This window comes from Taurulus bubalis (genome assembly GCF_910589615.1).
Source record: "Taurulus bubalis genome assembly, chromosome: 9".
NCBI classification, from domain to species: Eukaryota; Metazoa; Chordata; class Actinopteri; order Perciformes; family Cottidae; genus Taurulus; species Taurulus bubalis.
This window is the reverse complement of record NC_136597.1, coordinates 21,135,475-21,159,633: the sequence shown is the minus strand read 5'-3', so window position 1 is coordinate 21,159,633 and position 24,159 is coordinate 21,135,475. Positions and strand designations below refer to the sequence as shown.

The 24,159-nt window shown below is 42.7% G+C and overlaps 1 protein-coding gene across 1 annotated transcript; it reads right to left on the bottom strand.

The window, feature by feature from the left end:
- Positions 1 to 1,989: 1,989 nt before the first annotated feature.
- LOC306741510 (DENN domain-containing protein 2A) lies at positions 1,990 to 19,877 on the bottom strand (the record flags this gene model as incomplete). Its single annotated transcript, XM_079223808.1, has 19 exons — positions 1,990 to 2,987; positions 3,164 to 3,250; positions 3,920 to 4,207; positions 5,254 to 5,359; positions 5,522 to 5,563; positions 5,669 to 5,846; positions 7,241 to 7,389; positions 7,535 to 7,675; positions 8,307 to 8,384; positions 8,664 to 8,733; positions 9,400 to 9,509; positions 10,234 to 10,421; positions 10,712 to 10,762; positions 11,788 to 11,875; positions 12,166 to 12,363; positions 12,468 to 12,580; positions 13,909 to 14,036; positions 15,652 to 16,680; positions 19,792 to 19,877. 19 exons carry the CDS (start codon positions 19,875 to 19,877, stop codon positions 2,956 to 2,958), a joined length of 3,162 nt encoding a protein of 1,053 aa, XP_079079934.1. The 3' UTR covers positions 1,990 to 2,955.
- Between the last annotated feature and the right edge of the window lie 4,282 nt (positions 19,878 to 24,159).

Below are 24,159 nucleotides of genomic sequence, written 5' to 3'. Positions count from 1 at the left end.
AAAAACAAGAAAAAGTTCCGGCTGCAAGCACAGGAAGTCAAACCACACGCACTCCAGTGCTGGAATTATAGGGGAAAAAATGCAGGAATCTGAGCGAAGAAATGCGAGATATTTGAGGAATGTTATCTCCGACAGTGAGTGAAGAAGCATTCAGAGAGAAAGCGGTGTGAAATACTGACTCCACATGCACAATGCTCAATATTCAACTAACTTTGAGTTCACTTTAACTCCGACAGAAGACGCAGTTTAAATCACGAGACCAACACTTTCAAATATTGTAAAACACTTGTAGGAGCTTACCTGGTGGGGTTTCCGTCTGGCAGGCAGGCAGGTGGAGCAATGTTATTATTATTCTTTAAGAATGAAGAGTAATTTAGGAAGGTTTTTCTTTTATTTTGTTGTTTTTTGTTTTGTTTTCTTGCTGCCTCGTCTCTTTCCTGGAGCAGTTTGTTTGAAGCGAGAGGAGGGCAGGAATTTCAGGAATTAGCCGTGGTATGACATGAAGCCTGGAAAAAGCCAGAGAAAAAGACCGAGGGGGAGAAGGAGGGGAGGGGAGGTGAGGGAGGCAGGTCTGACCGGTCAACACGTAATGACGAAGGGGAGGAGAGGAGGAGGAGGAGGATGAGGAGGAGGAGGAGGAGGAGGAGGAGGAGGAGGAGGAGTGCTGCAAAAAGGAAAGCAAAGCAAAGGAAAGGGTGGTGAGAGGTGGGAGTGGTAAGCAAGTATCATCAAGAATAATAAATACTGTAAAAGCCATGCATTTAGAGGGACAAATACATGCATGACAAATACACTACTCATCTTCTTTACAATGACTTATGATGGGAGTACGTTACACAACAGACTATGACAAGGATGTTATAACTTTTGCCCATTGACTAAATTCGGATATCTGTTCACCTTCTTTTTGTTATTGTTGTATGCACATTACCCAGAACATTAGTATGTAGTATGTTACTGTATTACATGTAATCTTACATTTGTCTGTGTTTCTCCTGTTTTTTTTCGGGCTTCATGTAATAATATATATATATTACTGTCTTGAGATGTGGTTCTGAACTTTGGACTCATGTACATGAACTGGGTAACAGAGTCCTCCAGTGGATATTGTGGGTATGACATGGTGCTGGTTTAATGGCCAGATCTACGTCAAAGAGTGAGTGATTTAACCTGGAATTCGAGTACAGTTAGGAATGAGTCATCTTTGTTTCAAAGAGTAAGCAGCTCTTGTGTGCTGATCTGCTCAATGTAGATTCACGGCTGTGCCGCTCTCTTTCCATTTCTTTAGGACTGATTTAACTTCCCTCCAGAGGATGTGCAGGGATGTCATACATGTGTTTGTGTCCATCGCCTGCTATGTGTTTATCAATCATCTCTTCACTGAGTTGCCGGAAGTGTTCCTGTGTCCTCATGGTGTAGATTATTTTCAACAACACTGACTCATCAACAGCAGGACCTTGCAGAGGTGTATTCGTCCTGCAGTCAACAAAACGTGGAAAAGCACAGGTGTTACCAAGAACACTAATGATGCTCCTCTCTGTTCAAGTGTCCCAGTGAGAGACAGTGAGCCAGCATGCCAGGACCCTGATATCAAAGCATTCTATTATTTTTTTCAAGTCAAAATGTCTTCCATGAAAAGGGCCTATTGGCTGCACCAGTGATGATGTGTGTGATTCATATTATGGGGGGAATACTTCCACAAACATTTTGTTTATCCTCATACATTATCCTTTTTTTTTCTGGAAGGAAATGTCAAAAGGGGCAAAGGATGCAGGGACAGCGCCTCCTGGAGGATGGAAGCGACTTCAGTCCAGGAGTATTACTGTGAACAGTTGTGTAACATCGTCTGTGGCTCAGGAGGTGCAATTGTCTTTTGATTGCAGACCCACACAATTGAGAGACTAGCGAGTCACCCCATTGAGATGCAGTTTAGTTGTGATGTGGGAAGTAGGATCCAATAACTCAACAGCAACAGTTACATGGTCTCACTTTAAATCTGTATTACAAGTTGACAAAACGTAGAATACATACACAATTGTACAAAGAGAGTCATTTGTCTAATCCAAAAATGCAAATCACTTTATTTCAAAAGTTTCATTGCATTCTCAATCAAGTTTACAAGTTGGCCTAAGATACAGATCTTCTTTCAACATCGAGTCCATCCAAACCATACACTCAAGTGAGAGTGTATTCACATTGATTTAGTTTTTTATTTTCTTCCTTTTGGTGCTCATTCCTTTTCCTTAAAACAGTGGTACATTCACCCCACAACCCAAAGTGGTCTACAAACAGTCTGCACTATACTCTGTTAAATAAAGCCTTATTACAAATGACAGGAGATTTTTTTGCACTCATTTGAAGGAAATAAAAAAAAGAGAGATTAAGTTGATCTAAAAAGAATATAAATTAACTTAAAAGCCTCCTGTTGATAAAGAAGTTGTACTGTTGTATTTATAAAAGCTTCTATAGAAAATACTTGGAATGTATAGGAAGGTTTTGTACAAAATGGGACCTCCAGTGTCACTCCCTCTTACAGGTTTATAGGTGAGGTCAGTGACCAACAAAGGGAGAACACTGTTCCTAAAGACATTTACACTGTGCTGTGCTGTGCAGTAATACACTGCAGGGACTGACTGTAATCTGTAAAGGACCAATCTAACGAGACTTTGCTTCATGGTGTTGGGGGGGAGTTTTGGTCCAAGCTGAGTGAACCCCTTCACAACACTATGGATTGACACTGGGAGCTAAACCCTAACTTTCCCCAGATTCCCTCCTGTTCACAAGCTGAGTCCAGATAACGTCGAGGGTCTTCCTTAGTTACGACCTCAAGACACATCTCCATCTCCACGTTCTCCTCGTTCTCCTCATCCAGGGAGCGTGTCCTCTTCCCGTTTTTTACGACACGCCTCTACGTGCGTTTTCCTACTTTCACACATGACATCCTGACTCCAAACATCATTTCTTGGAAAGGAATTTCATCTTGTTTCCTGAAGAAAAAGCAGCAGATGCGAAAAATAAATAAGTGTTGTTTGAGTGAGATCAAAGGCTTCTTCGCTAAATGTAACAGTTTACTAGGAATGTTCAAATCTTTAAACTGAGCGTCTCTGACTGAATTGCCAGTTTTCAGAGGGGAATTGATTCATTGATTGACCGTAATTCTCACCTAGACCCTTGAGGAACTTGTTGACCCCTCTTTGCTCGCTCCCCGGCAGCGAGTCCAGATACTCTTGTGCCCTCACCTCAAATAAACCTGGAACAAAAAAGAACAAGTCAAATATTGGTTAGGTATATGAGTGACATAAAACTAACATGGAGCAGATAAGTAGGGGCTGACGCGATACTGAAAAAGCAGCATATACAACCTTTCATCCTTATTTATTTACTTGGGAAACTCACATTAATATTAAGGTCTTAAAACGGAATACATAAAAGAAAACTATAACTACATTATTTAAGCTTTACAGTTCATTCTCCACTCAAGGATCCCTAACTCACTTGTTCTGGAACTTTAGACTGTACCACAGAGTCCTCATCATCAATTAAAGATGTGGTGAGTAAAACTGAATGTAAACATAAACTTTGTTTGTTAACAAGAAAAACTTTTTGGACCACTTTTAGGACTCGTCTAAACCAAAGTGCACTGTATCATGAAACGTGGAACAGCTCCAATTCTATGAATAAAAAGGAAAATTCTCCTGCTGATGAAGATCAAGTGATGCAGTTGAAAGCCAAAACAAGTGAATAAGTGGAATACATGGAGAATGAGTGGAGCTTGCATTGGTGAATTGACATTTCTTCCAGGCGTATGGGAAAACTTTCAATTAATAGTTCACATATGCACATAGGTATTGGTGTTCAACCAGTATTTATACTTCAACTGTTATAAACTGTATTGTAAGACTGCTGCAGGTCTCAGTACCTCGGAGGCCCTGCCTGCGCAGCTCTCTCTCCTGGATGAAGCAGGTGAACATCTGGGTCTCCATGAACACCTCCAGGAACCGCTTCAAGCTCTTGGACGTGACCGCCTTGCGAAAGGCTTCGCGCTGAAAGGACGAGGCGGGGGAAGAAGAGGGGCTGGGCGAGGTGGGGGAGGAGATGGACTCATCCTCTCGCTCTGCTCCACCCATGAAGAGGGAGTAGTGACCCACCATCTCCACGAAGAAACGCACAAAGGCCTCTGAAACCACCGTGCTGAGGGAGCTGAAGTCTGGGTGGAGGTGCAGGAGGGAATAGAAATGAAATAGAAAAGATGAAATCCCAGCATCTTTACTGTCCTGTATTAAAAAATGACTTATACATCCAGGATCTGGAAAAATGATTGATCAATACTCATGACGCAACCATTATCTCTCCAAGGTGTTTTTAATGAAACTTCTAACTCAGAATGTAGGAACTACTACTTACTGGAACTAAAGTAAACAGATAGATTATACATCATACCTTATTACATATTGCATACATTTTCCAGAAATTTGATTGAGGCCAAAAGCCAAGCGCCCAGGCCAAAACATTAAAATGTAATTGTTTTGCATTGTCATACATTACGGCCCCATTGTCTCCCGTTGCATATGGTTTTTAAAGTGTCACCAAAATGTTAACGTCAGTTCAGACAAGTAGGCCCTCAAATTTACGATTTTTTAATAACATTTCATACCTATTGTATTTAGTTTTGGTTCAAATATATCAAATCAAATCATGTGCAACTCTGTATGTATAAGCAGCCTCATCCTGAAGTCAGAGAAACACTCCAAGCATGCATGAGGGATAAAAAACGTCTAACTGCTGCATCACAGCAGTGTTACACTGAACTCTATGGATTGAAATTTTGAGGTCTGATGTTGCATTATTGTGTGCTGCTATATTACTTTTGGGATGTGACATTTTCAACCAGAAAAAAATAAGATTCCTAGGATGGATGAATCCTGAAAGACTTGGAAGACTTGAATCCTGTTATATAATAAAATTCTTGGAAAATGATTGTAATAATTGCCCTAGAAAGATTGCTTTAATGGATCACAAAACTATTTCCAAATTGCTTTATGAGTCATAGACATAGATGTCTCAAAGTGTTTTCTAATTAAATCAGTAGGTCGGTTAAAGTGTGAGTGCACTGTACTGTAGAACATGCCTTACTCTTGATCATTTTACAGCACTGTCTTTTGTATAGTTGGTACTTTTAATAAAACTCGTATTTACTGTATCAATACAGTACACCTTGAGAGAGAAAACACTGTAATAAGTATGCTGAGTCACCAGTGGGCAGATCTCCTTTCTCACTGGCCAGCTCCTTCCTCTTGTCCAGCACATGCTCGAGAGCTGCCTGCAGCTTGTGGGGAAGAATGGAGTCTTCATCATCCAGCTGTGGAGGAACAGACACAGATGTGAATACAGTACACATACTGCAGTGAATGAACATGATGTATTCACATCACATCTGGTAGAGTCGCCACATGTGGAAAAAAGACTCTGTGTAGCAATGGACAGATTTCTACTGTTTCACTTGTGCTTTTACGGTTTCTACCTGTCTTAGGAAGCGACTGTTGACGAGGTCGACCACCAGGACCTGAGGGAAGAGCAGAAGGGGAGTGATGTCATTTCCTGGAGCTATTGTTCAGCGGAGGAAAGGCACCACAGTCAGCGCATCACAAGCACAAATAACTCATCACACCTCTTCTATGGGCAGCTCTTTGAGTCGAGGCAGAGAGCTGGAGAGGAGGCCGACTATGAAGGGGGTAGGGGTGCAGACGATGTCCAACATGGAGGGCGGGAGCACGGGGATGTACGTATGCTGCCAGGTGAAGGGGTAGAGGAGAGCCACCACTGCATGACAACACTGAGACAACGTGCTGCAGGAAGAGAGAAGGCAAACGGTTAATTCTCACGTAGTTGTTTCACAGAAGAAGATAAACCATCAAACAACTGCAGTGTACAGTTTAAACTGAATATCCACCTTCTGCAGATACTGTAATAATGGATTTTAATGTTATATTATTAGATTCGTATTCAAACAGAGCTCTTTCCAAGGTCAGTAATTAACTTTCAACCTCAGTATATAAGCCAACTTGAATGAGAAGCCATTCAAATGCTCAGGAAATCAACAAAACGTGGGATAACTTCATCTGATGAGCCATGTTGGCTTTATTCAACAACCCCCAGAAAACCAAGGTGAACTGTACAGAAGGTCAAGAGAGTGATAGTGAAACTCAAGAGGTCTTGCTCTTTGATTCAGAGGTACAAGACAATACAAAGTAATTTGAGTTCTCAATGTTATTCACAGAAATAGTCAGATAGACCACACACATTTCAACAAAAGCAAAGCCGGTCCTTGTTGTACGTCTGGGGGGAAAATACAAATATAATCTCTACCACAAGATGGTGCTAACCAATAAGCCTCTCCTGTCCCCCAAATCGTAATTTGGAACACAATGTTTAAAATTAATTCCTGTTGCTCCAACAATCCCGTTGTTACCCTGAGAGGAATGTAAAAAAAAAAAAAGAAAGCATCTCTTAGTGGACACTGATAAAAAGTACACAGCGGCAGCAAACACACTCACCCCACGCTGTTCACGTAATCTCTCCCAGGTGTGCATCTGCTCACAGTTAATTCATTAAAAAATTGATTGACGAGGCCAACTTTCCACTCCACAGTAGAGAATGTGCAACGACTCGTGATCTGCTTTTGAGCTCTGTTTGAGAACGGCTTCTTGTAATTTTGGGCGAGAAGGGAAGATGCACACGAATTCTCAACCAAAAATCGGAACTAAATCAGGAAACAATCCCTGCTTCCGCTTGGCCCGCATGCTAAACCAGCTGTACCACAACAGTTAACGGTTCAAAGTGGACTGGGTCGGTGTGATGACGTCACTGTGCACACGTGTTGGCTCTGGAGTCATCCTCTGAAGCCTAACTCTAAGCCTCCGTCTATCTGGCATCCATGACGGTGTTCCAGAGAAGTGATTGTTCCCCAGGCGACTGAATAACAAAACAGCATTCCTTCCTCTCCCACTCCGTCAAGATCTTCTTGTCCTCAGACTGTCTGTCAGCTACTCAGTCACATCCCTTCAAACTCTTTACTCTCTGTCTTTCCAGCATCAAAACACTTCCTTTGATAATCGGATCACAACCGATTGATTAAAAAGGATTCATTAAAATACCGCTATGACTGATGCAAGGGCTGGACATGTGACCTTAAGGTCAGAAAGCAGACAGTGCTCTGCAACGATGTGCGGACGGAGCCCACCTGAGTTTGTCGGCGGTGAAGATGACTCGGCGCTCCAGAAGTAGAGAGGCAAACACTCGGAGGAGGAGGCGTAGACTCAAGGAGGAAAAGAGACATTCAAAGTCCACATGTTCCAGACGAGAGTCTGACGGCCTACACAGCTCTATCACCTGCAGGACAGAGAGGCAGACACGTACACATGAGGACATTAATGTGATTATATCATCTTTTAAACACAACATGTCTGTGTTTTAACTCCAAGAATGGGGGTGAAACACTCCTGGTTCAAATGCTGCGACACCGCCATCATCTCACCTCTGTCCCAGAGCCGGGGAGGAAGTTTTTGACAGTGATGGTCCTTCCTGGAGCAGGGAAGGAAGCTTCCATTATGCCTCTCATAAACGGCTGCACCAGAGCAGGGGAGATCGCCCTCCTCTTCTCCACTTCATCCAGAATCTGCCAAACACAGAGAAAGGGGATCTGTAATTTGAATACTGGCAAGCATGAAAAATTCGATAAGTTTTGAGGTGCCATCTTCAATTAATGTAGGGTCAGGGGAACTAAATGTAACTGAGAATCCTTTGGCATACTTATATTTGGTCAACATCACTGCCTACCATCATCACAAACCTATTCACATTTGCCACGGTGCAGTGGAAACAGTCAAACATTGTCAAAAGTAAATAAATAAAAAACAGCCTAAATCCATCATGTGAACACATACTGTACACATCTGATGAGCATTACACTTGTATGCAGCTGATCTGATACAGATGACACACATTCAGGATATCGTGAGTACTTCCAATGCAGAGATAGCGTTCAATCTATTTGCCATCGCCTTTAACAGCAGATATGCAGTAGTTACCCTTTAAAAAAAAATCTCAATTCTGGCAACGACACATGTACGCTACACAGATTTAAATATATATCTAAGGCCCAATACGGGAAACCTTTTCCACTGTGTTAACCACATCAGCTGCAGTTCACATGTGTGTCTGTACTGTAGCCAGAACTACAAGGCTCAGTGGGAAAGTAGACAGATGGTGGGCGGGGTGGTACCCGTGCTCGGATTCACTATATCCACCTTGGAGAAGAGGTCGAAGCAGCCCAGCCGGCTGACGATGCAGTAGACCTCAGGGAGCCTCCGGCCTTTACCACTGGGCTGTGAACAGGCGGCAAGAAAAAAAGACAGCTTCAAAACAGTGTCACAAGACTGCTCACCCAAGTACAACCACAGGATTAGACTACTGAAGCAAAGCAAAGCCTTTGTTTCACAGAGACTTTGAAGACATATTTACTTTGAAACGTCCTGAGCAATTTTTCAACCAAATTCGAGGACTTTTTGTGGAAATATATAAATTGACAATTTGCAGACCGATATTACAGATATGACTATATAGTGATTATATGGACGAGGGGCAGCCTCAGGTTAGGAGCATACCAGTAATCGCCGACAGTAACCAAACCGCCTGCTTCCATCCTCACCAGTCAGGACAAATGAGAACGTCTCACTGGAGATGAAAATGAGAGCAAAAATAAATATATGTCAGACATTCTGGAAAATATTCAAAGACATTGTTGTGGAAACAGAAAACTCCTTTCCGGACTTGACTTTGTGTTTAGGCAAACAGGACGCGCTCACTCTGCAAATATCCACACAAACCCTCCTAAGCTCTACCTGACAGGTACTCATTGACCGGAGGCGACCTTCCTGACAGGCGAGATTGTGAGCAAGTTTAAAGAAGGCGTGTGTTCAATGCCCCACCCCACTCCCCATCGAACGTTTGCCTCCAGGTAATAATTAGCCGTCATCGGCGGGACACACATCATCACTTCTCAGAACAATGCAGACGTTGAGAGGCTAAGCTAGGAGGTATTTGGTAATACAGCCAATTTTAAACATCACACAAAGGGAGGTGATTGTGTAAAAACAAACCAGGTGTAAGGTGCTAAGTCCACCACTTCTCCCTGTAATCATTTGTCTCTGTCGGTGCTTCATCGTCGGAGAAAGAACAGTCATCTTTACGAGCCAGGGGGGTCATTTCTATTCGGGGCTTTCAGCTTCTTCTCTAATAAGTGGTTATTAACACTCTGCCGGGAAATTCCTCTGACCCTGTTTTGTTTCACTTTTTTTTTAATGTTAAAAGTGCCGTGGCAGCAGTCAGACTCGGACTGACCTGGGGAAGTTGTCGACAGGGGCCCAGTCTTTGGCGTCAGGGAAACAGAACTGAGGGATGACCTTCAGCTGGTCCTCAGCCTCCCGCATGAACTTAAAGCTTCTTTCAAGCTGCATGAAATAAAAAAGAGAGAACATTTTTAGATTTAATGATGCCTGAAGGATAACACCGTTAAAGTCTTGGACCATCATGTTTCACAGATGAGGTTGCTCTACAATAAACATGGAGCTGAGATACATGTGAAACTTACATCTGCATACAGGAAATAAACAATAAACTACAAAAAGAACCACTAAAAGTGCAAACCTTCTTTCTCTATTGCCATGACATTAACCTAAATTAAGTTAACCTTTTCATAATGCTGATCCTAAAACTAAAGTTTCACTATTTTAGGTAAGTAATGACTAGAGCCAAAAGTAATTCAATGAGAATAAGATACTGGTAAGTCTTGTTAACATCACACTATTGAGGAGTTTTGTACATACGAGGTAACCTACTATAAACTGGAACTACTTTCTTTTTCTTGTACTTTCCTTTAGTCAGTAGTAAACGTCACTGTTTAGAAATCACGGGGATATTAGTTTTTTAGTGCATAAAACCTGCTGTTGCTGTTCCCATAAGTACAACATGTCCTGTGCTCTTGCCATAAAAGTCCATACCAGCTACTCATAAACTAGCATATAGGTTGAATTATGACCATTGGTCTGGTTGGAAAGTAGACATCTATTTAGATAAGAATCCTTACAATAACGTCTCCTTTTCAGCAGTTGGTAGAATTTCCAGTATCTCATTTTGGTAAAAAAGTGCTCCAGTAACATTTCTATCCCGGTTTACCTTGAGAGGGAATTGCTGTGTGACTTCTGGCAGGTATGGGACTCCAGCCTTGGTTTTGTGGAGCGCAACAACGATGAAATACTCAAAGAGTTTCCTCTCCTGCAAGTCCATCAGATCCCTCTCCAACATGCGGTACCGCCCCGTCTGCCTCAGCATGGACTGGACCGACACCAGCCGCTGGCTGTGAGCTGAGGGCAAGAGAAGCACATTTCATGTAAATAGTGTCATGTATGCATATACATGCACAGAGGTCAGTGTTAGGCCACCATGTAAGGAAATCTGCAGTTACATCTGTGTATATTTTTGATGTTAGATACACAGTGGAACAATGAAAAGAAAGAAAACTGATCTGATTCAGCCACCTATTGTGCTTATTTGTAACTAATAAAGTTACATAGACACAAATCTATACATACGCTGCTCGGCCTCCCCGAGTATGAAGCTACTGCAAATGTATGTATTAATTTTCTGTTCTCACCTTTTAATTTCTCCTCTGTGTCACTTTCCGACTCACTGTTCTCATCCGTCACTAAATAAAAGAGAAGAAGGAGTGAAAAGGAAAAACAGAGTGTGAGCAGAATGCAAATGACAATCACAGGAAACTCAAAGCACATGGATTTTGCTCTCATTGCTTTCATTCTCGCCACAATGCCACCCAGTCTCGGGTCAGTCTCAACTGACCACAGAATGTAACTTTGCCCATAAAACTAAGTGGATACATATGATTGTTCATTTTATGGAGACAGATCTGTGAAGTCTTTCTGGTCAAACTGAGAGCTGTAAAAGGTAACCTCGTGAAATGTGTCTGCAGTGGGTTAGTGTTCATAATCCTGATGATAAACCTGATAGTTATTTTAGAAACCTTTTTGTCACATTTTTAGTCATGACCAAATAAACGTTTGACCAGAAAAACCTTCACACCCTACTGTATTTTGTTATTTTAACAACACAACTTTATCAAACAGAAGTGTTATAATAGCATTATTTTGTAGTCTTGCTTGGGTGCATCATTTAGGATTGTATTCATATTTTTCTTTTGCTTTAATGTAGGACTAATACACTCTTGATATTTGCATTAGTGAGTATGTGAGCATGTGTTAGTGTTGCAGTGATAGCATGTCTTTCATGTTCTTTGTTCTCTGCCTAATTTGTGTGACCGGGCTGCAGTGGCACATGACACAATTCTGAACATGCAAGTGTGAATGGCCTTTCAACGTTAAGAAAGCTTTTCAAAATAATTCCTGGATACAAACCAGGATCTGCACCTGGATCTGTTTTCCCACAAGAAACTAATCACTCGTTTCTTGGCCCATTGTCTAACTTTCCACCAAATTTTATTGAACTTTGTTAACAAGTGTTTTCGAGACATCCTGCTAACTAACAGAGAAAAACAAACACAAAGAACAGCACAACCCTTTTTTTTAGAGGCATTTCAAAGCTGGACATGATTAAAGTTTTTTTAAAGTGCAAACAGGGAGTTTGACTAAATCCACAGTTGATGTAAAGCAAACTAAAAGGTCAACATGTCATTTCTGCGGCCTGCCTCACCTCTACCTGAGCTGGACTCTGTGGACTGAGACACCCTCTTCATTTGTTTCTTCCCTCTTCGCGCCTCGAAGATGCCGTTGATTTTCAGCACCACCTGCAGGAGGTAAAGGGAAAGAAATATCCATCTCTAACTCCTTGAACAAATAAACCAAATCTGCCAGGCTCCACAGGAGATCCCTTTTCAATACACCTTCTGGGAGGCCTTCCTCTGGGCACACTTCACAATATATATATAAATATCCATCAGAAAATTCCCCCTGCCCTGCTCACCCCCAGACGGCAGCCTGAGTGGCCCACTCCGAACTTTCCCCGAGCAGCAGGTTGGACCATAAATCACAGAGAGAGGAGCATGAGCTCCGCGAGAGGCCTCTCAGACTCCCATACCTTGGGGATTTTCCTTCTTCTGCGATTGTACGGGTCTCCGGAGAGGCAGGGGGTGTCGTCTGGGCTGCTGGGTGTGGAGGGGGGGCTGATTCGGTAAGGGGAGGAGATGCCAATGTCCCTGCCGGTCTTACGTAGCTCCAGGAGCTTGAAGCTTCGCCGTTCTGAAGTTTGTCTGAAGAAGCCAGGCTTGGTGGAGAGCTGGGGAGGTCAGGAGGTGGAAAACAGACACACGGAAGGTCATTTTAGTATAACTTCTTCAGATCTTCTTTGTTTTTTATCCAGATGTGTTGGCGATCACGTACCTTAGTGGGCGTGTCAGGGACAGGAGATGAGGAGGCAGGTGAAACACATTTGCTTCCTAAAAAACTTCTCTCCAGCTCTATATCTTCGTAGGGGTTCTCCTTGGATGGAGGATCTTCAGAAAAAAATGTTTGTTAATTTTTTTCACAACTAATTAATGAATGCCACTTTGAATTCACAACAGCTTCACACATGCTTTCCAAAGAGGAGGATATTCCATGTCAGTCGTGTTTGTTTTGCCAGACAATTCCTACTCCAGATGTGCGTTAACCCCAGCTCATATATTTAACTGCGATGAGATGCTTGCACTGCTAATGCTAAATGTGACTCTAGCCACCCGTCCTCCCCTGCAGATAAGGAGAGAGAAAGTTGAATTTTCCAAAAACCTGTGCCTCTTTCTCTCTTTGTATCCGTCTATCTGAATCTCTCCTCTCCTCTGCTCTATCAATCCATCCGCCAGATGTGACCTGTAGGAGTCGGAGGATGAAGAGGGACGTTCAGTTCCCCGCTTCTTCTCCCTCTGAGGAAACCAAAGGATCAGCGTACGTTTTTTTTGTTACATTGCTGGCTGACGAGAACGTCACACTAATCCCCTCGCTGTGTTTGCGTGTGCTGTCAGCTGCGCACATTTGAGTCTGAATACGTGCACTGCTGACAGTTACTTTCCTCTCAATCTGAAAACCCTGACAGGCATGTGGATTATGTGTTGATGAGAAGCTTGTTTTTGCGTGTGGAGGTTGATGACAGGACTTGGACAAGACAACCGTTCATCACTTGCTTTATCTCTGCTGTTTTTTGAGCATTTGGTGAACCATGTCTGAGCGTTTTAAAGAACGATACCATTGTATGGAAGGAGGAAGCTATAAAGGAATCCAAACTAAACTGCGGCATCACTCAAATGGCGTTTAAATTAATTTGACTACTGCAAGCAAGCAGCACTCATTACCCACCAGTCTCTGTGATTAAAATCAAAGACACATTGAAGCAATTGCCAGTAATGTGCCGTGGCTCTAAGCTCTGATCCCCCCACAGTAGCCGACCTCAGCTGCAGCACGACCTCACACAACGCCAATATTGGGCTTGTTGAAATTAAACAGGCTCTAGGTGGGGTTGGCATAACCTTGCAGACAATAAGGTAGGAACGTAGGTTATATTTCGACGTATCATTTTTAATAAAAGAGAAGCAGCGTGGCTCTAAATTAAAACCGGAGCAGAGTAAAGACAGCTTGGCCTCTTCGTCACCTCTTTACTCTGTACTCTGCACACTGATATGAGAAATGAAACTAAAAAGGGTCATGCAGTGTATGAAGGGCCTAGAAAATTGGACAGCCTACCGACAGTGCAGTATTTCATAATGTTTTTCAGTTTTAGTGAATGCAAAGTTGATTACGTAACACTTTGAAACCATGTCGGGAACTTGATCTTCCACAATGTATTGCTTACCTATAATATCCTCGTAGACGTTCTCTTCTGATAAAGTGCGTGTTAGGCCCAGTCTGGACTGAGCGTACCAGTCCACCCTGCAGCTTTCTGAAGACGACTGGAGCAGGTCCTCAAATTCATACGACTTCCTGCTTGGACAGAGGAATTGCCAAACTTTAGGAGAATTGCACGCCAAATAGAAAAGAAGAGGAAGGAAGGATTTTTGAGTGTTCCTGCTGGTGCTTTTAGGAATGTTTGATATGCCAAGCAGGAAAACTGATGTTACCATTTACTAGTTGCCACATCTGAATGACCACATCTGTGTTTCATCACCGCCAAGGATTAAAGCCAAGTAGGATGAAGAGCACACAAGCATCCGTGGACGCATGAGTTCCCACATGCATGCACATACAATTAAAGTAAGTTTCCTCTTTATTGGTTGGAACTTGTCACATCCATTGCAACACAATGCAACGGTGCTTTCTTTCTGAGGCTGATCATATTCAGTATGGCTCTATTGGATATAGTGAAAAAAATGATTTTGCCACCCGAAATCTTGTCATATGATTTGCAAGGGTGTCTGCCTTGTCTTATTTTGTCAGTATGTTTTTATCTTTAACATTATCTTGCCTTGGAACTACCCATTTGGTTAAATCTGTGCAGCATAACGATGTCAACTGCTGTGCATTGTCCCTAATATATATATATATATATATATATATATATATATATATATATATATATATATATATATATATATATATTACAGTTAAGGAAAGTAAATGATCATGGAGTTAAATAAACACCTTTTGGACCGAGGTTTAGCGAATGACTGACATTGTAAGCTTTACAAAAGTGTGATTAATGGCGGAGCTGTTGCACAGCATTGGGTGAAGCTACTAGGTGTGACTAAACCTGCAAGTCAGTGAAGTTGTTCACACCCACAAAAATGCACACTAAGAGAAAGACAGCCTGACCAAACAAAGGGCTTGACACAGCACACTTGAGCAGACTGAGGCCTCCACATATGGTATGGAATGCAACAGATCCGAGCCAAGCTCCAAACAAGAATTCAGACCACTGAGAAAGTGAACAATAGATGTCCTCCAATACTGCCGAGTTCACATTATTGTGTTCCTTCCAGAGCTTTGTTTGTTTGACTGTAACCATCTGAATTTGAGTGCAACTTAGAAGACTTGTTAATGGCTCTTGGTATAATAAGTGATTCATATTCTGGATCAGAGTTAACGCTTTACAAGTGCACACATGTTTACATTTACAAATGCCCAACAACCTATTTGTGATGGGCTTTGCATTGCATCATTTTTACGGTCAATGCTTAACTTCTTGACAAAGCAAAAGGGCCTCAGCGCTCTCTTCCAGTAGAGTTTTGGAAAGAGGAATGAGTTCAGTTCATGTGTACATTCCTCCGATCCAACCAATGAGCTCATTCTTTGGGATATTTAGAAACAGGATGATGTCACCGGTGGTTTTGATTTACAGCAGATGGGGGTGATGTTTACCTCAGTGTTTGGTGGTGACGGTGGGGGGATGGTCAGAGGATACACAGCGCTATCAATGGTTCATTCTGATTCCACGAGCAACTTAAAACAATATATTTTGGGGGGAATTTAGCTTTGTGGTGAAGACAAGAAAAGCTTCAGTAAAGATCTTCAGGTCAAGGATGGGTGTCTGACATAAGACTGATCGTCCACACTATTCATGGCTGCCCATATCTTTAATTCTATCTGCTTACTCTCTTACCTGTTACTACTGTCCCGGGGTTTGTCAGCCCAGGGTCTCCTGCAAACTCCAGGTGGTGGGCACTTGGGTAAAGGTGGAGGAGGAATGGAGGGCAAAGGGGGCAAGTTCCTCCTTCCCTTCCCCGAGCCAGGCCCTGAAGCTGGGGTAGTGGGGGGGGTGTGATGCTGGAAGGTTCTCTGAGGTTTGGGTAGAGGGTTTATAGACGGAGCCCCTGGCTCACTGTATACGTTCTCTGGATCCCCCTCCCTCCTCTTCCGCGACCCGCCAGACCGAACAACGTCAAAAGTCCCAAAAATGGGCTCGTTGCCTTTCTTTTCTGTTTCCTCCAGCTCCTCCTTTGAAGGAGGGCAGAAGTAATTCCCTGGAAATGCCAGTGAAGGTCTGTCAGGAACGTCCTTTGTTGCCTTCTCCAGTTTCTTAACATGAGTTAAAACACTTTTCTTGTCTTGGGGTTGTTCTGTTGGCTTGGAAGCCCGAAATCCCCTCTCGAGGATAACTTCTCTGTCCTTGTTTGTTAAGCCCTCTGGCGATTTAGGCCTCGAATCCCCCAACTTTCCAACATTCTCCTTACCTGAGTCCTGTCTGTCCCAGCTGACAAACCTCTTGCTATCTGTCCTTTGGACCTCTGAAGCTTTGAAATCCTTTTTCCTTACGGTCTCAACTTCCTTCTGCGTCGTGCTCAGTGGACATGTCCCTGTAGAAGTCGGTGGGGCCGGCTCCTTTTTGCCCTCCCATTGTGAGATCTTATCACGGATGCTGGCGGTCTTTACTGCCGCTGGGCTCTTGTTGTTCAGCTTGCCACACAGCCCGTTCTCCGTGTTGGAAGTCCGCGGGTCGCTGGTGGAGGTGGTTCTCCTGTGAGCCAGCATGGTGTCAGGAGGACCCGGGCTGAGCAAAGGGGAGAGGGGACGCTTGGTGGACACAGCGGGGTCCCTCCTGTCTCTGTCCCCTGGTGACCCGCACACCTCTTGGCGATGGGGCACCGCAGACGACGGAGCCACTCCAACCTTCAAGCCACAGCACTGGAGCCTAGAAGAGAGCCACACAAAGAAAAGTCAACATACACAGTTGATATTCTTGCTTAACCCTTGAAAGGGTTGCAAACTAGCCTCAAGTGCCATACATGTACACCCAAAGCTGCCAAGTCAACTTTATATATGAAGACAAACACAAAACAACAGGAAAAGCCGGCAAATGTATGGTATTTCTTTCCATTTGTGTCAAAATATAGCATTAGCATTAACATAACAGGTTGCCAGTAAGCCTTTAACGAAAACTGCAAATATTAAGCAAATTTGCCAATTAAAAAACAATGTCTATAGTAAATTAAACTTGAGCAATTCAAACTTGCTTGAAAGTAGATTCAAGACAATTTTTCAAACCAGAGCTACATCATAAGATCTGTAATATTTGACAAATCCAGACTAAACAGGCTTAATAATCCCATGCAAATGTATAAATAGCAAGAGAATAAATGATTTCATCATCTTAAAATGATAAGATATTCAAATTTATTGAATTGCACATTTTGCAGGAAAAAGTCGAAGAGTCTTCTCTTGGGAAGGGGACAGTGCTAACGACAACTGAAGCACACTTAATTCAAACCAGAAAAACAGAGGCAGAAAGTACATTGCACCGTTGTCAACTCTAATAATTTATCGTGCAATTATTTTCATAGAAATGTCAGTTGCTGCTTTCAGTGTACACATAGCTAAGAATTGTGCTCCCCATAGCTTTTAAAATTGGCCAAGCAACATGAGCACTTACAATTACGGCCAAATAGGTCTTGGTTTCATGAGGTAAACAAGAATTCTCGTTAAAAGAGCTTAGACGTCTGTTTGGTGCCGCTGTTTTAGCCGTGAGTCACTCCGAGAAGATAACTGGGTCACGACTGTTTGAACTCTGGGTTCCGGGGTCAAAGTTTACAGGACACACACACGCACACACGCACACACACACACAGCCATTTCGGCATCTCTTCTGTTTTACTCCCAACCCTCAAATCTTTGCTTTGGCCTCAAGACCATTCATCAAATTATTGAATTTCCAACAAACGGAGGAAACATGGCCTTGCTGGGTGACTTCTGATGACATTGCTGGATGTGAAAACCAACAGTCATGCAATCCAGAGGAAATCTCAGGGGGAAATTACTGAATCAAGTTTCCTCAGAGACCCTTGAAGAAAAGAAAATACTTTTATGTTGCAACTATATGACCGACGAGGAAACCAAATAATTACCTTTTAAATTACTCTGGGTTTTATTAGTTTGGTCCCTCTCCCCCTCTCTGCCTTTCTTTCTCCTTTTGTGTCCCTCAGTCGAAACACCAGTTTTTATAAAGCATGAAGCAACAGAGAGGGGAAAACTAGGTCAGATAGAAGAGCCAAGCCAAGTAAAGGAGAACGGGAGTAGGCAGTGCTGTCGAGAGGGAAATTAATAGAGTATTTCCCCCCATCTCTATGAAGTGTTATTATGTTTGTGAAAAGAGAGAAAAAGAGTTTTGCCAAGGATGGGTGGGGCACTGAGATGACGGTCAAGGATGGAGAACGGGTACAAGGGCACAAAAACATCTATAACACAGGATCAGCAGATAAGAGAAAGGGTTTGAAATGGGCAGAACAACATAAAAGAGAAAAACAACTAACTTTTAACAATTACCAAAGGAAAATACTGAGCTTTTGAGCAATGGTAGCTACAGTAACCTGGCTGACCCGAAAAACAACAGACATGTGAACCTTCTACTAGACAACCCCTGTTATAGGCACAAACCATAATCCCTGCATTACAATCTAAATGCCACTAATGAATATTGCAAGGGTGACAGAAGGGACTATAGAATGGTCATAGAGGCATTAGACAGTGGCAGCAGGGGGGCAGTAACAGTATCTAGAAGCCAGATGGTCAACGCTGCCCTTCTCTCTCGCCCTGCTATTGTTGCTACTGTTGACCCGAATAGGAAGGGGTGTCTCCAGCTTGCTTAAGAGCAGCAAAGAACTGCATGACGGTTGTGGGAAAGTGTTGTTTAGGCTCAAGCACTATGCGGTGGAGAATGTGTGGAGGCATAAAGATGACAGAGTAAAGTGAACCAGTGTACAGGCTCAGAGCCTTTGCAACATCCTGCAGCAAGTGGGGGATCTGTTAGTTTCAGAAGTGTAAGGATCTTCAGAATAAAGGGTTTCAGAAGCATGTTTTTGGACAGCTTGATAGGTCACATGGCACTCAAATGGTTATGGGATACTTTAGTAATATACTGGCATAACATTTTTGACTTTCATTCTCTCGTACAAAACAAAAAAAGTTTGAATAAAGCAATTACATTTCAAACTCTACCCATCACGTTTGTAATGCCAGCTTTCTATTAAATATCCAGAGCCGCAGAAGACATTGAAAAGCTGTTGGGGATGAGTAGCACTCCGTGTGATGAGGTGCAGGACCCCTTCAATGTTTTATCTTTGGAACAAGATGTTAAATCACGCAGGAATTGACACAAATGTTCTACAATACTCAACCTCTGACGCCACCTTTGCAATTGAAAGCGCTTTGAGAGCTTTGGGAGTCCTAAAACTATAATGCACTTTTTACTTCTTTTCGATGAACCAGATTTGTTTTAAACAGTTGAGGTTATTTGTAATAATAATTCTATCCAAGGTTTGCAAATGCTCATCAAGCGATTCAAGCATCTGACCTATATGAAAAGAATAGGATTGTTACTTTCATAAAGCCACCAAATATAACATTGCCCTGTTACTAGAAGCAAACAAGGCCACTACCAAGATAATATGTAGCCTCTCCTGGCCTCTGTTCTGCACTGATGCTCTTCCACTGGTATAAAGAGGTACAGCTTTGTGACGGAGCGCAGCTGCATGGAGGATTTTACTAGAAGGAACAGTAGCAACACCAACCAGCCAGTGTTCTAAGTAAAAGGTTATTTACTGGCTTGACAACTGTCTCCTTTTTTGTAAGGAAGAATCAGCTAATATGACAATGACAGACAAAGCCGCACACTAAATGGTTGATATAAGAGCCTTGCTCAAGGAGACTTTGACAATAACATGTTCAAAAAGCACTACGTACACTAATAATTATTACTACTAAACATTAAATCAGAATAAAGTATTTGATTGTCTTTTGAGGTACCTACCCGTTGACTAATTGGTAGATACAGTTGTCAGAGTTCGTACAGAGCAGCAGGGCCCTCCCACCGGTCATGGTGCTAGCAGCTGGCATCCTGCACACAAAACACAGTCAGTTAGCATAATATATTTGTACAATGGGGTGAGTGCATTGTGTGGATGGTAAATGTTTGTTGAAAGACATGCGAATGCAGAGCAGACCTACATTTCAGTTTATAGGTCAGGAAGTTGAAAAGGACAACACTCACAAATCAAACTGTTGCAGAGCATAAATATATTTAGACGGTTGAATATATATATATATATATATATATATATATATATATATATATATATATATATATATATATATATATATATATATATATATGGAGATGATACATAAAAATAGGCGGACATACAGACTGACAAATGAGAGTTAGGTCATAAGAATCCTTTCGGTGGGACACATTATAACTCTACTGTGTGAGGGAAACTACCAAATAGCTCAAACTTCTCATTCATGGTGGTAAGCAAAACCCATTTTCTTAACCAAGCAGCAGAGAAGCAGACCTCACAGGTTTCACGCCATCCCGTAAAAACAAAACTTCAACAGACAAACCACATTATAATCCAGCACCAATGTGGCATTATGGAAAATTGATGGAATATACTAAAACTCCACATTGCAATATAATTAAGCTCCATTGGGGAAACATGGAGAAAGGCACTGAGTTCCACTTTTTAAGGGTATCACTCAATGTCTGGTCTTTTCCAGAACATATTTCTGGAGTATTTTCAAAACGAGAACTGCGCACACATTTTGTTTTTGCACTTCAAGTCCTCTCCGCAAACTCTCCTTACATTCCAGAAAGTAGCTTCCTTAATGTCTTCCAGCGCTTCACATTTCTCTCAGCTCTTTATTATGGACAAGTAGTGCCAAGGCGACTGTGAGAGGGAGAAATTATTACTTGGTACATGTGTCAGAGTACAATGAAACCAGATCCGCTTGGAACCATAGAAAGACCCTCCGTATGTAACAGTGAATTAGAGCCGCTGGTGCACAGCGCTCATGAGCTAGCCTATAAATGGTTGTGGAGGGTTGGCATGAAGCTAAAGGGCCTAGCCTCTGTCTGGCTCAGATGTGGTTAACATAGAAGAGGGGGAAAGGTCAGGTCTTACTCCTGTTGGCAGGTATTCACACATTTGTTCTTAAGTAAATTCACAGAGACACTAATACATGCTTTGCCACCCGGCTGCATACTCAAAACGAAAAACCTCATATAAAAACACACCTACAGAGATCAACACATCCTGCCAAATCTTTCATACTCCAGACCAAATTATGGATGTGTGTGTGCATGTGTGACTTCAACCAGATGTGCTGGGATACTTTAGGGTATCCGTAGGCCGTTAAACATTTCCTGTGCACAGCCTGGACCTAATCCCCCCACTTCGATCTTCTCCCAGTAAACCTGCATTACCTAACCGTGACATTTCTCTCCGTTGCCCCCCCTGCCTATGTGACCCGTGTTCAGCTGAATTCCACAAATCATTGTTATAACTGGCAGTCAGAAAAAGAGCCACAATTTCAATGGATTACGTAAAGAAAAAAAAATTGCAGCCAAATAGCTGAACTCTTCCCTGAGTTAACAACATAATTGGCCCTCTGGGTCCAGTGTTTTGGAATTACTCAGGGCTTTTCCTTTTTTTCCTCTTCCAGAATGAAAGATCAACAGGACACTACGGAAAATTTGCGGCCTCGTCTGGTACGAAGTAGACTAAAAGTACAATGCGTTTTTTTTTTTAGCTTCTATTCTCTCAGCTCAACTTACAGCCGTCCATTGCTTTGTCTTCAGCCCCCCCAGAGAGAGGAGGAGGAGGACGAGGAGGAGGAGGAGAGTTTGCGTCAACCATCCACCGGCCTGTGGGCCCAAATTATTTTCAGCTGTGAGCCGAGCAGAGGTCACATGTTTGAGGGGAAACATCAACCGATATTTTTCCCTTCCTCCCCCTCTTGATTTTTTTTCTCCTTACTAAAAATCCAACACAGAAATGAAGAACAGAAATCCTGCGTGGAAAGGAGGGTGGGCAAGAGGGACTGTAAAGAATGTGTAGAGCCTCCTAGTTTTACAGTTTAATTTTTCTCTAGCTTGGGGAGGGTGTTGTATATCACAGTGGGGAGAGGAACGTTGGGGTGGTGGGGAGACAGGGGTTGTCAAAACTAAAGAGGAAAGTGGATATTGCAAAGAATAATACAAGTATACTCTTGCCCTGTTAAAACAGTGTCAGCTTTTAGGCTGTCCCATTTCATTGTTTGGAGCCCCAGGGTTGGAGACGCCAGTGCCCTAAAAGGTAATTTGGTATTTTCACACAATTCAGACTGAATTCAAACTTGACACATGCAAGAGAGTGCTTTGCCGCACCCGCCCGAACCTAAGAAGAAGCAGCCTCGTAAAAGCAGTCAATTTTGACAGCATTGCTAGTTTTACAGCGTTCGGTTACTGAGGAAACTCTTTTCGGGAGCGGCGAAGGCTTTTGTCTCCGACAGCTATTGGCAACTATTGTTAACCCTGACCCTCAGAGCAAGATGGCCACCATAACAATGCAGAGGCTGAGGGAAGCCATCTGTTGAGGCCAATAAAAACATCACAGGAAACTGCCCCCTTCAGCCTCAGCCCTGTGAGGTGTGACAGGCCACTGACACTGTGGCGGAGGAAGTGGTGTTCAGCAGCTGGGTGGAGAAGATGGCAGTGGAGAATGTGTTAGGATGAATATAAGACACAATATGTTTGATGTTTGATATTAAAAGAGTCATTCAGTCCTTCCATAGCCAGAATCCCCTGCTGACTAGAGTTGGTTTTATCTTATTTTCTTAATGATCTTCAGATGAAGACTTTACAACGATATATTCCATAAAGGATACCCTCCTTCTGGCCTCAGATAAAAACGGATTGGTGCTCAGTGAACAGCACACAGTCTTAATTGCCTTGAAGCCTTTACTCGATAGAGATAACGTCAGTCGGGGTCAGATGCAGGGCATCAGAGCCAAGCATCAGTTGCATAACAAACCTTGCGGGAGATTTCTATCAGCGGATGGACACTGGGTATCTGGCCACGGACAGATTATTACAAACATGTACTCAAACACACCGCAGAGAGAGAGGGATGTTTGTTGTTTGTTTAGGCGTAAAGGTTGAATCATGGCGTTGTGTTAATGTAATAAATACAATCTTAAAGTAATCAAGGCTGCTCTAACTAGAGGAAATTTAACTAGAGGAAATTTGGGTATTTTTTGGGCCAAACGCGGCAAGGTTTGACCTGAGGGTAGCACTGGAGGGACCATTTATCCAAAGGGCTGATCCTCCTCTATTCAGTGGCTATCATGGGACATATCAGCTCTACATTTTCAGACCGTTGTCAGAAGGCAACCGTTCCGAACGGCCTTATGTGGAGGCGGGAAAAAAAGACCTGCCGTCATAGAGAGAGGCGAGATGTAACAAGATGTTTAATATGGAGATAATGGTGCACATTTCTATCCAGTCTCTCGTGGTTTGTGACAGAACAAGTTGTGTAAAGAAAAAAGTCAGAGAGAGAGAGAGAGGTTCAAACTCTGCTTACTTTCTCATCTGCACACACCTGGCCAATAGCTGTGTGAAGTGAGTGTGAATCCCAATCTGTTCACAAACACTTTTAATGAAACATCAAGGCAGCTTTAGACAAAGAGGCTATGCTGTTCTTTGAGGTGCTAACTAAAGCGCTGATATGCTCATGTTTAAGCATGTACCATTTAAATGTGTACTGTTAGAACTTCAGAGGTCACCTGTCACACTGAAGTAAAGAAGACAAAAGATGAGGACTCAGTAAATGAACAACGCATCAGGACAAAGGGGTGGACAGATGAACAAACAGCCCAAACGACAGACAGCCATTCGGACTATTTCATTCTAAGGAGCCATTTGAGATGGGATGATTATGATTAGTGTAACTGTCAGATATACACATCTAGGAACCCTAGATGACGAACAGACCAAAGGCCCCCCAAACGCCAGGTCTCCACAGACCAAGCCACGACATCGACTCCAAGCTCCACTGATCAGTCACCCCGTGAAAACTAAACAATATTTGACTTTAGCCCGGTCATAGAGCTGTAAATTAATCCGTAATTCACAAAGTTTTGCTCACAGATTACTCAGTAGCACAAACATGCAGACTTTCTTAGATGACAGCCCAACTGGTTTTTGTTATACCGAACTCACACAACGTTGGATTCATCGAGGGAATAAAAGAATCAGCCCGGACTCACACAATGGCAATGTGATGACACACTCACACACACCACATTTTCCACAGCAAGTTCCTCAAGCTGTGTCAGTTACAGTATGAAGTAGCTTGTA